This window comes from Lipophrys pholis, assembly GCF_963383615.2.
Source record: "Lipophrys pholis genome assembly, chromosome: 19".
Classification (NCBI taxonomy): Eukaryota; Metazoa; Chordata; class Actinopteri; order Blenniiformes; family Blenniidae; genus Lipophrys; species Lipophrys pholis.
In genome coordinates this window covers 25783090-25801201 of record NC_137647.1, presented here as the reverse complement: position 1 = coordinate 25801201, position 18112 = coordinate 25783090, and the positions used below count along the sequence as shown (strand labels likewise).

The following is an 18112-nucleotide window of genomic DNA, read 5'->3' as shown; positions in this document are numbered from 1 at the left end:
TGGAGCGGTGGAGGGTAGAAGGTCGTAGCGATGGACCTCAGAGGGTCGGAGTGATGGAGGGTAGAGGGTTGGAGCGGTGGACCTCAGAGGGTCGGAGCGGTGGAGGGTAGAAGGTCGCAGCGATGGACCTCAAATGGTCGGAGTGATGGAGGGTAGAGGGTTGGAGCGGTGGACCTCAGAGGGTCGGAGTGGTGGAGGGTAGAAGGTCGCAGCGGTGGACCTCAGAGGGTCGGAGCGGTGGAGGGTAGAGGGTTGGAGCGATGGACCTCAGAGGGTTGGAGCGGTGGAGGGTAGAGGGTCGGAGCGATGGACCTCAAATGGTCGGAGTGATGGAGGGTAGATGGTTGGAGCGATGGACCTCAGAGGGTCGGAGTGGTGGAGGGTAGAAGGTCGCAGCGGTGGACCTCAGAGGGTCGGAGCGGTGGAGGGTAGAGGGTTGGAGCGATGGACCTCAGAGGGTTGGAGCGGTGGAGGGTAGAAGGTCGCAGCGGTGGACCTCAGAGGGTCGGAGCGGTGGAGGGTAGAGGGTCGGAGCGATGGACCTCAAATGGTCGGAGTGATGGAGGGTAGAGGGTTGGAGCGATGGACCTCAGAGGGTTGGAGCGGTGGAGGGTAGAAGGTCGCAGCGGTGGACCTCAGAGGGTCGGAGCGGTGGAGGGTAGAGGGTCGGAGCGATGGACCTCAAATGGTCGGAGTGATGGAGGGTAGAGGGTTGGAGCGATGGACCTCAGAGGGTTGGAGCGGTGGAGGGTAGAAGGTCGCAGCGGTGGACCTCAGAGGGTCGGAGCGGTGGAGGGTAGAGGGTCGGAACGGTGGAGGGTAGAGGTTCATCCTTCACCTCACTAGTAAACTCTGATCAGCTCTCCTGTCTTCATTTCTCCTCTTTTAGAGTTTAAAGTAGTGTTTACTGCAAACTACATGTCTTTTCAAAGGAACCGTGTCTCCTGTCTTTTTAGTAAAGGAACCTGTGTCCTTGGTCAAACCAGTCCTGGTGTTTAACCTGTGGGTGAAATTCTCAGGGTGGTGTTGTCTGTCTTCTGGGATGGAGAGTTTACATATTATCACTCTAACCTACATACGGCGCCTCCTTTCTTCATCCCACACACAGATCACCGATCAATACAGGAGCGTTTTGGCTTGTTTCTGTTGTGTCATTGGGGTTCTGGTGCCACCTTGGGGTTTTTAGGAACGTTATGAGGGACATGGTGTTTTCAGGCTTTGGGGAACATCCACAGAAACTAATGCTGCTTAATTGGAAGGAAATCCTAGTTAAACTACGTACTTCCCACTCTGATTAAAACAGTGAACAATATTTTGAGTAGAATGCAACTGACTGTGTGATCAATCAATCCTGGGATGGTTTGAAAAGGAACGGAGGAGGATAGACAAAGCTCTGCTTCAGGAAACACACTTCTTAAAGAAATACTCAGCTGCCATGGCTCATAAATACTATCACACCATAGTGTGCAGATTCTAAAAGCAGAAGCGTGGCCATGGTTTGTAGGCGCACTGTGAAAATGTCTTGGACACATGGACAGACAATAATGGGAGGATGATGATTGCTAACATAGAAATATACGGGAGGAAGATCGCAATTATCTCAGCCTACGCCCCCAACAACTCTAAGAAGGAATTTTATAGTACCTCCACCTCCACCTCCACCTCCACCCAGGAAATGCTGCAACTGACTGAATAATCATTTCTTGTCGGAGCTGACATGAACGCTGTCTGGCAGGCGTCTGAAGGTGTGATTGCTGATAAAGACCAGGAGATGGCGACAGCGGCTTTCCAGGCCTGGGGGATAAAGTCCAGGCTTAAAACCTCCTCCTGGATAGATTTTCTTTTCTCTTCACCTCCGCTGTTTCAGAATATTTATGATGTCACTCTTCTTCCTTTGGTGCTTTCGGACCATAAAGGGCTCTTTGGTAATGTGTTTATTGGTGCGCTATCTAAAAAAGCAGCTCAATGGCGCTAAAATTCCTTATTATCGTAGAATGAGGCTTTTAAAACAGTTTAACGCTCAGTTGCAGGATTTCTAGATATTAATGTGGGCTCAGTAGAAGATCCCTGAGTTCTCTGGAATGCTGTTCTGGGATTCATCAGGAGGAACGCCACACGCTTTTCTTCAAACATGCAGAAGGCCAGAGCTGCTCCATGACAAACGCAGAAGCAGACTTTACTAGACTGGATTTGATACTGCAAACAAATGAATCCAAACAGGTGGGAACACAGCGTGATATTGTTAAGAAGGGAATAAACAACAGTCAGAGTTCTTGATACATAGTACTAGACAGAAGTATTACCTCCATGACTCAAGGCTCAGAATCAGAACCAGTGAGTCGTTTGCTATATTCCATCTATCAGGTCGTGTACCTGTAATATCACAACTGACCCTTTTATGCTACGCTATATCAGTCAGAGATTGAAGCGGATAGTGATAGGTACGCTAACTTCCTGGATCAGATGGACGTCCCGAAGCTCACAGAAGGCGTCGGTGCAAATCTGGATGCTCCAATTTCTTTACAAGAATTGAAGGATGCAGCAGCCGCTATGCAAAGGAATACATCTCTGGGCTTTGATGGGATCCCTCCTGAGCATGTGTAATACATCTGGAACTTTCTGGGACAAACTTGGTCCATTAATGTTGGATATGAGGAGGACATCAGTAGACAAAGGAGGTTTCTAAAGAGACGTTGGCACTAGTCTCTTTATTGTTGAAGGAAAATAAGGACCCAGATGACTGCGGCAGCAATCGACCTCTTCGTCTGCTGATCCCCCGGCTGCCCCGGCTGCCCCGGCTGCCCCGGCTGCCCCGGCAGTTGTGTGTTCGGTGGGGTCCGGACCGGGGGCTTTTCCCTGGACCATCAGTGGCTCGGTTTCTCACGGCACAGCGACGACACGCTTAGCAATGCCCAGACCAGGAGCACTACGACCTCCCAGGAGAAAGATCCGTGTTTCCTCCTCTTCCATCTGGGGCGTGGGGGTGCTGCCCGGCGGAGGGCTTTCCTGTCGCTGGTCCCCCACCAGTCCCCCAGAGTCGGCTGGCCCCTGTCTTCAGCTGCGGCCCGGTGAGGGTGCGCCCTGTGGAGCCGGTGCCGGGGGCCTCTCCAGGTACGGTGACAGCACCCTCAGTGGAGAAGAGCATCGGGCAGGACCACGGTCATCTGGACCGCCCCACCACCAACACAAACACTCAACCTCAACCAGTCCACAAAGTCACGCAGTACACAAACCCAGTTTTCAAAAAACATAGAAAATCTAAACTATTTGCTCCTCTTAACCATGCTGGGATTGTGAGAAGTGGCTTACTTGGAGGGCATTTAGATATACATAGTCTGATATTAAACAGGGAGAGCACCTGATATGTATTTTCTTTGGTTTGTCTGAGACGTGGCTAAATAGTGTTTCCCCAGACTCAGCATTAACGTTACCAGGTTTTAATACATTTAGAAAAGACAGGGATCAGGGGAAAGGAGGTGGAGTTTTGTTATATGTTAAAAGATAAGTTCAAATGTAGTGAAACTGTATGGCCAGATAGGATCAGGTTGGGATGCGTTGGTGTGAAGACTTTTCTCTCTGCTGAAATGTCACTGACTGTAATTTGTCTTTATCTTTTAAAAAAGATTTAGAGCTCCTAAATACATGCAATGATAAGAAAGAAATCATATTATTAGATTTCAACATAAACTGGGATGACAAAAGGACAGGAAAAATCTGAAATTAATAACCGCTCAATTTAATCTTACTCAATTAATTGAAAATTCAACCAGAATCACTATTCAGCATCTAGAATAGAGCTGCTTTTCACCAATAAGCCAGAAAGGATTACTAAAACATATAATCTATTAGCTGGTCTTTCAGACCACAATGCTGTTCTGTGCACAAGAAAATGAACTAACCAGCGCTTCGATCACTCTTCTCCCAACCATCCAGGGAAACCTCAAAATACTAAAGTAAGTACCCGAGAACCAACAACAACATTTTGGGAAAGCTTGAAACGATCTGACCTGGGAAAATGTAATCTCATGTGATGACACTGAAACATGAAATATTTCTAAAGGAAATTCAGGAAGTTCAGAGGTCTTTCACAAAAACAACAAGTTATAGAAGGAAAAAATGTAATTCTGTTCCATGGTTAATTTCTAATTGTTTGAAACTAATAAAAAGAGATCAACTCCTAAAGATTTCAATAAAATCTGGGTTGACCACAGACAGACAGAAATATCATCAATGAGAATAGAGTTACATCACAAACACGAAGCGCAAAAGCTATTTTTTTATTAACATTATGGAAAATGCCAATGGAAACAAACCTGGCACAATATTAATTAATACACTTCTAGCGCGGCAGACAAAGAACGGTATAAAGACTTGGAATTGAAAATGAACAATCAGTTCACGCTCCCTCGGGCATGGCGCTCGTGGGGGGGCTGGGGCGCGGTGCTCCTTCTCCATTTGCTGTTGGATTAGTGGAGGTTGGGACACCGCTGTGGCCGGGTGGGGGCCCGGCCGGCGGCCTGGGGGGGCGAGAGTCATCACTCCCCCACCGTCCCGAGTGTGTGTGTGTGTGTGTGTGTGTGTGTGTGTGCGTCTGCGTCTGCGTCAGGGGTGGGTGTCTGTGGGGGGTGGGTCAGGGGTTGGGTATTTCAATTAAAACTGGGGGGGAGGGTCATGGGGCGGGTGGGATATGAGGCTCCTGGGGGTGTAGAGTTGACTGTCCTCCGACCGGGGCCTGCGCCGGCCTTCGCTTTCCTGGGTCTGGGGGCGGGGCTGGTCCGGGGCGCGGCGGCTGGGGCCGTCTCTGCCTTGCCGGGTTGGGGGGGGGGCGGTGGGTGGGCCTGTTCCCGGGGGTGCGGCGGGACTCGCCGCCGGGGTTGGGGGGGCTCTCGACCCGCTCGGCCCGGGGGCCCTGCTCCGGCCTTTTCTCGGCTTGGCGGCTTGGGTCAGGACCTGGGGCCCTGTGCCCTTTATCCTTCTCTTGTGGGCCCCTCTTGCCTGGGGGGGATTCCTCTCTGCATTCTCCGTCGGGTGCTTTTTGGGCGGGGACGTGGCTCTCTGGGGTGGTTCGCTGGGGTCTCCCCGGGTCTGGGGGGCTTCCGTCTGCCGGGGTGGCGGTGTCCGGGCCCGATGGCCTCGGACCCCGGGGTGTCGCTACGGGTCCCCCCACAACAGTTCCGGTCCCACCCAGTGGACAAACCACACGCACACACACACACACACACACACACACACACACACACACACACACACACACACACACACACACACACACACACACACACACACACACACACACACACACACACACACCTAGTGGAAGTTGCTTGTTCTCTATCATCATTTGCTCAAACTCTAAAAATCATGTTCCTCTTTTGTTGTTTCCTCTTTGTTAATTCATGTTCCTGCTTCACGTTACTGTCTAGATAGAGCTGCTCAGGCTGGTTAATCTAAGAAATCATTTTACTGTCTAGATAGAGCTGCTCAGGCTGGTTAATCTAAGAAATCATTTTACTGTCTAGATAGAGCTGCTCAGGCTGGTTAATCTAAGAAATCATTTTACTGTCTAGATAGAGCTGCTCAGGCTGGTTAATCTAAGAAATCATCTTACTGTCTAGATAGAGCTGCTCAGGCTGGTTAATCTAAGAAATCATCTTACTGTCTAGATAGAGCTGCTCAGGCTGGTTAATCTAAGAAATCATCTTACTGTCTAGATAGAGCTGCTCAGGCTGGTTAATCTAAGAAATCATCTTACTGTCTAGATAGAGCTGCTCAGGCTGGTTAATCTAAGAAATCATCTTACTGTCTAGATAGAGCAGCTCAGGCTGGTTTAATCCAAAAACAGTTGGAAAATATTTGGATCAGTGTGATAACTGCAAATAATATATGGAGCACAACAAGGATATTGTATGTTATCCCCCCCCTCCTCCCTCCTCCCTCAACCTTTTTCTCTCTCTTCTCTTCGCTCTCTCTTTGAGCGTTCCCCCCCGGTCGTGTACGGCAGCCATGCCATCTTCTGACGGAGAAGGCAACAGGAGGAGACTCCAGGTCTCTCCCTGTTGCAAGACCAAAAACTGTCTAACTAAACTCCTAACACCTTTCCTTAACTCCTTTAGGAAGCCTCCTAACACCTTTCACTAACTCCTTTAGGAAGCCTCCTAACACCTTTCCTTAACTCCTTTAGGAAGCCTCCTAACACCTTTCACTAACTCCTTTAGGAAGCCTCCTGACACCTTTCACTAACTCCTTTAGGAAGCCTCCTAACACCTTTCACTAACTCCTTTAGGAAGCCTCCTAACACCTTTCACTAACTCCTTTAGGAAGCCTCCTGACACCTTTACTAACTCCTTTAGGAAGCCTCCTAACACATTTCCTAACTCCTTTAGGAAGCCTCCTAACACCTTTCACTAACCCCATGATGTCATCCAGGAGTTAAAGGAGACATATCATGCTTTTAAATCCTTCCTTTTTACATATAAATCATACAGTTGTGGTCTATACAACGCGAAACTGCAATGCTTGGGTCTGAATTCCTCATTATTATAGCTCCACAGGCCCCTTTTCAACCCCTTTTCTGATGTGCTTCTGAGAGCAACTCGTTTTGGGGCGATCTCTTCAAATGCAAATGAGACACTTCATACCCCGCCTCCTCTCCAGGTTGCAGAGGTGACACTCGGTTCAACGTCACCCTGTTCGGCCATCTTTGTAGTTTGATAGAACAGATACAATTATCTAGCGGCGCAGAAACTTTATATTCACACATTATTTACAAAATGTCAACAAGGGAAGATTTGTCCATCCAGCCATACATGTTGGAGCCAGAGTCGGACCCGGCGGAGCCAGATGAAAATGACGATGATGCACCTACAGAACAACGTCTTCATATGGATGTAACACAATGGTGTGTTACTATATTTACACTAACTTCTCCATCCATGCCCACTACTACAATACTGCCTGTATTACAACGACTATTTAACACAGAAGTTACATTATAATCTAAAACGAGCACACAGCGCTAACATATGAAGACGGTGCAACTGCTAATGCTAACAAAACAATGACAGGGACGTCTTATCATCACACTTTTTAGCGTTATATACAGCTTACCGAAGTGCTCTGTTCGTCGTCTCCATAGATAGAAGGAACTGACCGCTCAATCAGACCAAGTCTTTCGGCAAATCCTTCTTTATACTGGCGGAGGTTGCTGAAGCAGTCATCCTTAAAGTGATTCGCTCACACAAAAATGACCTTACCCACAGATGTGGGTACATTTCTGTGAAAAATAAAACTCAACCAGGCACTTCGAAAAGGTTCTGATGCTGGGAGACGGTGTAACGAAACTTGTGGGTGACTACATCCAACAACCGAACATTTCGACTTATCCTCTCGTAACTTCGGTTGGACTACAAAATCGCAGCGAGAAACAAAAATGGCGGATTGCTCGAAATGTCGATGTCCTAATTTGGCAGTTCCGCTGAGAATACTGTGACGTCATTGTTCAAAAAACGTAATAGAGAATAGAAAAATCGAAACCGATCGCAAAATATGACCAAAACAGAATATAAAGATATCAACGGAGCACCTGAAGAGACTACTTTGAACTTTTCTGTACTTCTAAACACTCTAAATATACAACAAAATGCATTTAAGGGCTAAAAAAGTGGATTTAGCATGATATGTCCCCTTTAAGGCAAAGTCCATAGAGAAGGAGATAGGAGGGACTATTCGGATGTACCCTGAGAGTCTGGTTGGTTTCTCAGTCAGACCAGGAAGTGTGTGTGTGTGTGTGTGTGTGTGTGTGTGTGTGTGTGTGTGTGTGTGTGTGTGTGTGTGTGTGTGTGTGTGTGTGTGTGTGTGTGTGTGTGTGTGTTGTTGACCTCAGTAGAGAGCAGCTCTCTAGCGCCCCCACAGCTTCAGGATGATGTTTAAGGTGACCAATCAGAAAGGAAGGCGATTACATGTCCGTCTATGCAATACCCACCCCCAAAGTGCCCAAACTCAACATCACCACACGTTGAGAAATCACAGAAGTCACAGTGAGCACACAGGGAGAGGCGGCGCACACAGGGAGAGGCGACGCACAGGGAGAGGCGGTGCGCAGGGAGAGGCGGCGCACAGGGAGAGGCGACGCGCACAGGGAGAGGCGACGCGCACAGGGAGAGGCGACGCACAGGGAGAGGCGGTGCGCAGGGAGAGGCGGTGCTCACAGGGAGAGGCGGCGCACACAGGGAGAGGCGACGCACAGGGAGAGGCGACGCGCACAGGGAGAGGCGGCGCGCACAGGGAGAGGCGGTGCGCAGGGAGAGGCGGTGCGCACAGGGAGAGGCGGCGCACAGGGAGAGGCGGCGCACAGGGAGAGGCGACGCGCACAGGGAGAGGCGACGCACAGGGAGAGGCGACGCGCACACGGAGAGGCGACGCGCACACGGAGAGGCGGCGCGCACAGGGAGAGGCGACGCGCACAGGGAGAGGCGGTGCGCAGGGAGAGGCGGCGCGCACAGGGAGAGGCGGTGCGCACAGGGAGAGGCGGCACAGAGAGCGATCTAACTGTATACAATTACAGTTTTTATGCTCTGGTGATTTTAGCACTGAATTGACGTCATACTCCTGGTGCAACGTGAGGAAGCTCATACAGCAGGAGATCTGCTGTATGAGTTCATCTTGAAGCTGTGGGGGCGCTAGAGAGCTGCTCTCTACTCAGGTCAACAAAAGACATGAGTGGGGGGCTGAGGGACGTCATCATCTTATAAACTCTTATATCTTAAAAACTAAAGCAGCACAAACCAGCATTAACGATTGGGACTATTTTCGCTGAGTTTTGCCTGGGGGCTGGGGGGAAGCTTCATGTAGGTGTCTGTCCTCCAGTCGGTCCTCCAATCTGTTCTCCAGTTTGTCCACCAGTTTGTCCACCAATCTGTCCTCCAGTTTGTACATCAGTCTGTCCTCCAGTTTATCTTCCTGTCTGTCCACCACTTTGTGCAACAGTCTGTCCTCCAGTCTGTCCTCCAGTTTTTTCACCAATTTGTCCACCAATTTGTCCACCAATTTGTCCTCCAGTTTGTCCACCAGTCTGTCCTCCAGTTTGTCCACCAGTTCGTCAACCATTTTGTCCCAGGCCAGTTCTTCACCACGGGGTGAGACTGGGACTAGGACTAGAACTAGGACTGGGACTATGATGGAGGACTTCATCGTGTCTCTCATGGATGGATGATGGATGGATGAATGTTCTCCAGTTTGTTCACCAGTCTGTCCACCAGTTTGTTCACCAGTCTGTCCTCCAGCTTATCTTCCAGTCTGTTCTCCAGTTTGTCCACCAGTTTGTCCTCCAGTTTGTCCACCAGTTTGTCCTCCAGTTTGTCCTCCAGTTTTTCCACCAATCTGTCCTCCAGTTTGTCCACCAGTTCGTCAACCATTTTGTCCCCGGACCAGTTCTTCACCACGGGGTGAGACTGGGACTCGGACTAGAATTAGGACTGGGACTATGATGGAGGACTTCATCGTGTCTCTTGTTAATGGACTGATGGATGGATGATGAATTGGTGGATGGATGGACTGATGGATGGATGATGAATTGGTGGATGGATGGACTGATGGATGGATGATGAATTAGTGGATGGATGGACTGATGGATGGATGGAATACAGCAGACAGAAAGGGACTCTGGACAGGACTGCTTCTGATGCTGATGGTACCTTTGTGTTTTGGAACTTCTGTGGTTTTGTACCAGACTTTGTCATGAAATGTGAAGTAATTAATCTCAAGCTGAAGAAAAAAATAAACACACCTTTTTTTTTCAAATGTTTATCAACATTATATTTTGGTAAACTTTCAATCCCTGATCTCTTTAAATCTTAAAGCATTAATCTTTTGAAACAAGTGGTTTGAAGTTGGATGTTTTTCATGTTTTTACAGGATCTTTTTACAGTTTTTTAGCTGTATTTTAACATGTGTATTATACAGTGACCTTCAGAATCCTGAAAGTCGCTGACAAATAAAATGTATTATCTTTATTATTATTACACTTTTTAAAAAAATATATTTTTATTATTTTTGGGAGGTGGATTTTCTGGGTTTTTCAGCACCTGAGTAAACGTTCTTCAAATGACACACAGAGACGAAGTCCAAAAGTGAGTTCACATATAGAACAACTTAAGATAAAGGAATATGTCTGCCTTGTTAAGATTGGCGATAAATGTGTTTAGAACAAAAGACAAAGTTGACAGGATGTAATATCACTGTCAGTGCGGCTGTAAAAGACAGTCGACCAGCCGCTACGCAGGAAGTGACAATAAGACGTTCCAATAAGCTGACAGAAGTTTCCCTACAAACCAGTAGTTGTCATCGTATCGAGGGTTTCAGGACTGTCCTGCCCCTAACCCTTTTCCCTTTCTAAAGAATAAGATGCATTAGAGAAACTCATTAGGTCACGATTGTTGCAGGCGATATAGAAAGACTTATAGTAGAGTAGCTGTTGGGGGAAACACAACCGGGTCTGAAGGGGGCTCGGCCCACCACACTGTAAAACCAAACATCCTTTTGTGGTGTCTGACACCGTTTCTACCATGCAGACATTTCAGGTCTCACGGATTTCCACCTTCATTACAGGCTGGTAGGCGTCTGACATCGTCGCCTCAACCGTAACTCGTTTGCCTTTGTAATTCAAGACGGCGCCATTTGCTTGACCCCTGACGAAGGACTGGCTCGTTTCATAATACATCTCGCAGTACAGGTCGTAATCACACTCTTTGCTCTGGTCAACCACTCCCACTGCAAACCAGTTGGAGTACACGTTGAAGTCGTAGGGATTAGAGAACATTATAGCTATTTTTCCACTGGGTTGGTCGTCATCATCGTACACGAGGTCGTAGGTGACGACACCGACGGAGCCACAGGCCGTGTGAGGAGTCTTGATGAACAGAGCGCTGCCCGACGCGTTGGAGGGAACGGTGGGTGGTAAGGGTGAAGCGCAGCTTCCACTGTAGATGTACCACCTGTTTGGTGGGGAAAGGGTTAACGTGACAGTCTGATGATGGTTAGAGACTCAGTTTTGTTGAAATTCCGTCACCTGGAGTTGCAAAGAGTGTAGCTGCTGCATCCATTGGTTATGTACATGAGGCACTGCCGATGAGTGGGACTACCTTGGCTGATGGCTTGGCCCACGCTCGCCGCTGCAGCGCTGGCACTGAGAGCCGTTAGAGCCATGGACTCTGAGGTGCTCTGATGAGGTGGAACAACAGGAGTGTCATTAGGCCTGCCGCTCCAGGAGAGCTTTCCTCTCTGAAGTGCTCACAGTCATACTGAATATTGCAGTTTCCACCAGAATACTTACAATGAAAATGTTTGGGTTCAGCCAAGAAAAAGTGAATGAGCTTCACCAAGGTTTCCTTCTGTCGCTACGAGGCTCAGTGAACAGTCCTTCACAGAAGCAATCTCACCTGCACCTGTCGGTCACAGACTCATCGTCACAAACTATTATTGATTTTGAGGTTTGGGGTGAAGTTTCAGGATGAAGCTAAAATGTAGTCAGACCTTTCATTGTGACCTTCATGTGACCTTCATGTGACCTTCATTGTGACCTTCATGTGACCTTCATGTGACCTTCATTGTGACCTTCATGTGACCTTCATTGTGACCTTCATGTGACCTTCATGTGACCTTCATTGTGACCTTCATGTGACCTTCATGTGACCTTCATTGTGACCTTCATTGTGACCTTCATTGTGACCTTCATGTGACCTTCATGTGACCTTCATTGTGACCTTCATGTGACCTTCATTGTGACCTTCATGTGACCTTCATTGTGACCTTCATTGTGACCTTCATGTGACCTTCATGTGACCTTCATGTGACCTTCATGTGACCTTCATTGTGACCTTCATGTGACCTTCATGGTGACCTTCATTGTGACCTTCATGTGACCTTCATGTGACCTTCATGTGACCTTCATGTGACCTTCATGTGACCTTCATGTGACCTTCTCCAAACTGTTGAATGGTTTTTTGCACAACTTGCTGTTCTCTGACCCGGCGCTTAACGAAAACATTCACAACAGCTGTTTGATGAATGGATCAATAAATGTCCTCATCATTAGAATCGGTATTTTAACAGTCCTACTCATCCTGCTGTTCACATTCTGACCTCATGAGAGAGAGAGATCTGATGAGACAGAGACTAACCTGATGAGACTGAGACCTGATGAGACAGAGACTAACCCGATGAGACTGAGACCTGATGAGACAGAGACTAACCTGATGAGACTGAGACCTGATGAGACAGAGACTAACCTGATGAGACAGAGACCTGATGAGACAAAGACCAACCTGATGAGACAGAGACCAACCTGATGAGAAAGAGACAAACCTGATGAGACTGAGACTTGATGAGACAGAGACCAACCTGATGAGACAGAGACCAACCTGATTAGAAAGAGACAAACCTGATGAGACAGAGACCTGATGAGACAGAGACCTGATGAGACAGAGACCTGATGAGACAGAGACCTGATGAGACAGAGACCAACCTGATGAGACAGAGACCAACCTGATTAGAAAGAGACAAACCTGATGAGACAGAGACCTGATGAGACAGAGACCTGATGAGACAGAGACCTGATGAGACAGAGATCAGACCCAAAAACTGACTAACAGAACCTCGACATTGAAGCTTCAAACAGGAAGAACGAGTTTCTACTGAACTCAGACAGTTAATAATGCTGGAGGTCACATGACAGGTATTAATGCTGCATTCACGTGGTAGTTATTAATGCTGGATTCACGTGACAGGTATTAATGCTGGACTCACGTGGTAGTTATTAATGCTGGATTCACGTGACAGGTATTAATGCTGGAATCACGTGGTAGTTATTAATGCTGGATTCACATGACAGGTATTAATGCTGGAATCACGTGGTAGTTATTAATGCTGGATTCACATGACAGGTATTAATGCTGCATTCACGTGGTAGTTATTAATGCTGGATTCACGTGACAGGTATTAATGCTGGACTCACGTGGTAGTTATTAATGCTGGATTCACATGACAGGTATTAATGCTGGACTCACGTGGTAGTTATTAATGTTGGATTCACGTGACAGGTATTAATGCTGGACTAACGTGGTAGTTATTAATGTTGGATTCACGTGACAGGTATTAATGCTGGATTCACGTGACAGGTATTAATGCTGGAATCACATGGTAGTTATTAATGCTGGACATGGCTTGTTGTGGTCGACTGTCCACTGTTGCTGGATTCTGCTTTAATAAAGTGTTGCAGACGAGGAAAACACAACTGAAGCTTCTACTTAAATATCCTACATTCATGATAAAACATCACTGGAGCAGGAACTTCTTACCTTTTCTGTAAATATCAACCCAAAGCCAAATATCATGATCTTTTAGTGAGCAGCGAGTGTGTATAGTGTGAAGTATCCTACCTGTTCAATGAGTGGTCATCAGAAAGAGCTGCGAGCTTCAGCCGTCTGAACTGAAGACAAAGCAGAACAAGAGGGCATTTATAGTGTCTTTATCTCCATATCTCATGGTGTTTGTACGTGCAGAAGATAAGGAAAGCTGCCTGCTTCTCCTGCTCTGACACATGAAGAGATAAGTGGCATAGCGAGGAGCAGACCTCAGACACATGAGAAGTATGAGAAGTATGAGAAGTCCTGCACTGATGTCCAGTCCATGTGTTCTTCATCTGCTGCTGTGGTTTCTGAACTGTGGGACACTTGTTGGACAGTTGAGTATTTGATGAAAGTCACTTTCAATATTTCACTGAACGCACTCTGACAGAACCTTTACCAGTTTTGTGATTCTTGGATGATTTTATTGAAAAGGTTTGAAGTAATCATGAGCAATCCTGCAGCGACTCAGTAATACAACTGCTTTATACCATATGAAGGTGTTTAGTACCACACCTCCCCTCTAAACCAAACTGAGTGTGTGAATGCCTCTGTGACCTGATGTGTCAGTGCATACATCAGATTGCATATCAAAATATGTGTGATTTGTATCTGTGTGGAACACAGTGTGTTGCATGTGAGACATTTTAGAGATTGTTGATTACATACCACCTTCACTTTTGTGAAATACTGAAAGTCTCTGCAGCGTCTCTAACCACTGCACCACCTGACCCTCTGGCTGCTTGAAGCTGAGCGGCCAGGTGAGGGAGCCCTCCTCAGTCTGGAGGGTGAAGCCACTGCTCTGCAGGTACAGCCTTCAGCACCACACAGCCCGACCGCAGCCACCAGCTCCCACCAGCTCCCACCAGCTCCCACCGCGTCACGCCGTGTCACGCCGTTATTCCTCTGTGTGCGGCTCAGCTGGAGGCCAAGTGTGCCACCACGCTCCCCCCTCTGCTGCACCACCACGCTCCCCCCTCTGCTGCACCACCACGCTCCCCCCTCTGCTGCACCACCACGCTCCCCCCTCTGCTGCACCACCACGCTCCCCCCTCTGCTGCACCACCACGCTCCCCCCTCTGCTGCACCAGCACCGCTCCAGCTCCTGTGTTGCTGGGATCTGTGTCCAGGATGTCAGTCAGGGTCATCTTAAGATTGGCACTGCCACACCATACTACCATACTAATACATACTACATACTACCTACTACCACACCACATTCATTGTATTAGTCACTTTTTATCCATATACATGTTTTTTTAATAACCTGGTAAATGTGTGTCATGTATTTTATTATATTGGTCAATAACAAATCAAATCCTGTCCCTCCTCTTCCTCCTCCTCCTCCTCCTCCGTCAACTTTTTTTCTGAACCATAAAAAGTTATGAAACTTCAGGATTACAAAGTAAAAATAATTACAAATACGTAGTTTTACCTTTCAAAAGCGTCACTTAATCCCTTGAAGTTGTTTTTATGTGTTGAAGTCGAGTGAGTTTTTAACACGTTCTCGGCCGCGGTCTACACATACCTACAAGTGGTTATATTCACAAGCTGCTCTTACCAGATTTTTTATAACTGCAACTGGTATCATACCAGAATCCGTCACCGCCCATGAGGACACAGGACACATTCAATGTTGTTCCATCAACAACAGTGATGGTATTTACTCAATGTATTCCATCCATCCACCATCCATCCATCATCCATCATAAATCCTTGTGTATTGGGGTTATGAATTGAGGAGCTTTTCCACGTGAGGGTCTTAAAATAAGAGAGGACACAATTCCAACCAAGGCCTGTTTTTCATTTAAATACGTTCAGGTAAACCAGATTTTCCAACATTGACAGTTGAATGAGGCTCCTAACTGTAACCAGGTGTTCAGTTCATTCTCACCAACGGCTGTCTCTCATTATTCACCATCAGTTTATATTCATGAGGTTAACAAATTATCTGAAAATCGAAGGAGACAGAGTACTAAAATAATAAATGTTGATGGGAAAGAAAGAAAGAAAAAGAAAAATAGGAGACAGGGCACAGAATTATGAATATTATTCTCATTATCATGGAAACAGAAGTAATCGTTGTAAATCTCTTCTTCAACTATGAGTTTTCATCTGTCAGTCACCAGGTTTGAAGACCCGCCCACTTTTCTCCCCAAGTCCAGAATCTTCCTCAGTTGTTCATCGGATGTGTCTTCTGGAGATCTGCTTCCTGGTCTGACTGAGAAACCAGCCAGACTCTCAGTACCGTCCTCTCTCAGGGTCACGTGTGTGCATGCCGCCCACATGCAACGCTTCACCTGCTGTGATGAATGTCAGTTATGTTGCCCGGCGAGATGCAGACCTGCACAAACACTCTGGCATGTGGCCTGCTCACGCTTGTCTTGCACTCAATAAGTAGAAACACGTGCAGACTGAACCAGGAGGCCTTGTCAAGCCTGCGACACAGGAGGAGTGACTGAAAAGCAAAAGAAGCTGTTTGAGTTCCTTCATCCTGGTTCTCAAATATTATTTACAATACATTGCACAGGACCCTAACCCAAACTAAAAGTACATGTGCTCCCAAAAGATGAAAATATGTAATTGTGCCAAAAAGTATTTGGATTTATAAAACTGTGTGTACGAACATCAGCACACACTTTCCCTTTCCAGATCCAGTCCAGCTGGAAGGTTGTGCAGTTCACATCTCACCTCCACACACACGTTCTACCCTGAACCGTCAAGGCAAAGTACCTCAGGAATATTTTGGTGTAATAAGCCGATATGTGTCTTTTCATACACTTTATGTTTTCAGATCTTGGAGAAAATAGTTTTACATTTTTCTTGTTAAAAGGTACAGAACAAATGATTTCTTTCTATTTTTTTTAGAATTGATAACGGCAATCATTTCCGGTTGACTTTGGAAAAGGAGGAAGAGGTGGTGTACCACGAGGGGTGCCAAAAGAATATTAGTTTGGGATTTTCTCTGATCATCTCCCATTTCCAGTGAGACTGAGATGTCCGTGGGGGCTGGTAGTGGAGAGAGTGATTCAGAACTGTAAGTTGCAGACTGAGTGTGTCAGCAATCACTCCACTGCAGCTCGTTAGCTCCAGTAGCTTAGCCACGACTGCTTTCACTTCATTTTCTACAGGTGATCGTCAATAAAAGAGAGGATTTCTAGATTTCTCTCTCCAGTAGTGAATGTGTGTGTGTGTGTGTGTGTGTGTGTGTGTGTGTGTGTGTGTGTGTGTGTGTGTGTGTGTGTGTGTGAGCAGCTTGGGGCAAAGTGAAATGCACCCGAAGGAGGCGGGGCTTAGTCACAATCTCACCAATGACTGATCATCACCAGAGTGACTGATGTGAAATTAAACCAATCAGATTATTTAATGTCAGAGACCAGAGGCGACTTTAAACCTCCAGAGCTGCTCAGTGATTTAAAGTCACTTCTGGTTCGTTCTGGTGTTTCTACCCGGTGTTGACATGAAGACAAGTTCTGATTTTTAACTCTGTCACTTCTCTTCTCTTCCTCACAATCTGGTTCAATTCACCACTTCATCCCTCCATCTCCTCCCTCTTCTCTGTTTCCGGGTGGTGGTGGTGTCAGTCTGAGCACCGTCACCCAGATCACATTGACCCATTAAGAACCTCCCTGCAGGTAGAGAGCCCACAGGAAGGCGGAGAGCCCACAGGAAGGTGGAGAGCCCACAGGAAGGTGGAGAGCCCACAGGAAGGTGGCGCCCGGCGTGGGACATGAACCCTCTACCTTGAGATTGTGGGTCTCATCCTCTACCAACTGAGCTAGCCGGGGGCTACCACTATTCCATCTTGTTCAATTCACCACTTCCTCATCTCTGCTGCCTCTCCTTCCCCATCTCTGCTGCCTCTCCTTCCCCATCCCCGTCCAACGTTGTCGTTCCGGTTCGCACATTCCGGACACTGCCACCCCAGTGGCCGGCAGCCCCCCAGATCCGGGGAGGCCCCAGCGAATCCCAACTGGCCTCGTACCCCACCACCCACGTTCCTGCCCCATGATTCTTCCCCCCCGATCTTGATAGACACGCCCACCTCCACCCCCAGACACAGACTCAGACGCACACGTGCACACATGTACACACTCGCACACTTGGGGGGAAGGTGACGCCTTCCACCCCCCCAGGCTGCCAGCCGGGCCCCCACCAGGCCACTGCAAGATCCCATCTTCCAATAATCCAACAGCAAATGGTGAGGGAGAACCGCACCCCAGCCCCCCCCGAGACCGCCGTGCCTGAGCGAGCACGACCCCCGCATCCTAACACCTTTCCTTAACTCCTTTAGGAAGTCTCCTAACACCTTTCCTTAACTCCTTTAGGAAGCCTCAACAACTCCTAAAGTAATTGGTTAATTAGTTAAAGTGAATAAATTATCAAAAATAATTAATGAAGAATTATTAATTTGAATAAATGGGTTATTTATTCATTAATAATTAAAGGGGCACCACCAGAGAATCTGGAAATAGCTAATACCAAAATATCAGTCTCATTTGTAAAAGGTTTATTTAAGTTAGTTAATATTTCTGTGTAAAATATAACAACCTTAAATAAAAGGGAAGGTGTGAGATCCGAGCACAGACTGTTACAAACCAGTGAATTGTCAACAATAAATACACAATAATCACCAAGAAGCGTACAATTCAGCTAACAGGCGTTTATTAACACAAGTGTATTAATTCATAAATTGTTCAGGTGAGCAGGTG

The 18112-nt window shown here is 47.3% G+C and overlaps 1 protein-coding gene across 6 annotated transcripts; it reads right to left on the bottom strand.

Annotated features, from left to right (window-relative positions):
- Positions 1-9794: 9794 nt before the first annotated feature.
- On the bottom strand, positions 9795-13485 carry LOC308125146 (DELTA-actitoxin-Aas1a-like). 6 transcript variants are annotated; one of them, XM_080488669.1, is made up of 5 exons: positions 13434-13485; positions 12437-12520; positions 11330-11441; positions 11066-11217; positions 9795-10991 (listed from the first exon to the last, which is right to left on the bottom strand). In XM_080488669.1, the coding sequence occupies exons 4-5, from the start codon at positions 11200-11202 to the stop codon at positions 10574-10576; spliced, it is 555 nt and encodes a 184-aa protein (XP_080344795.1). In that variant the 5' UTR covers positions 11203-11217; positions 11330-11441; positions 12437-12520; positions 13434-13485; the 3' UTR covers positions 9795-10573. The 6 variants fall into 6 exon arrangements, with proteins under 6 accessions (XP_080344795.1, XP_080344799.1, XP_080344794.1 ...); XM_080488673.1 differs by lacking the exon at positions 12437-12520 and adding an exon at positions 12177-12340 and having other exon boundaries at positions 9796-10991; XM_080488668.1 differs by having other exon boundaries at positions 9796-10991; positions 11330-12452.
- Between the last annotated feature and the right edge of the window lie 4627 nt (positions 13486-18112).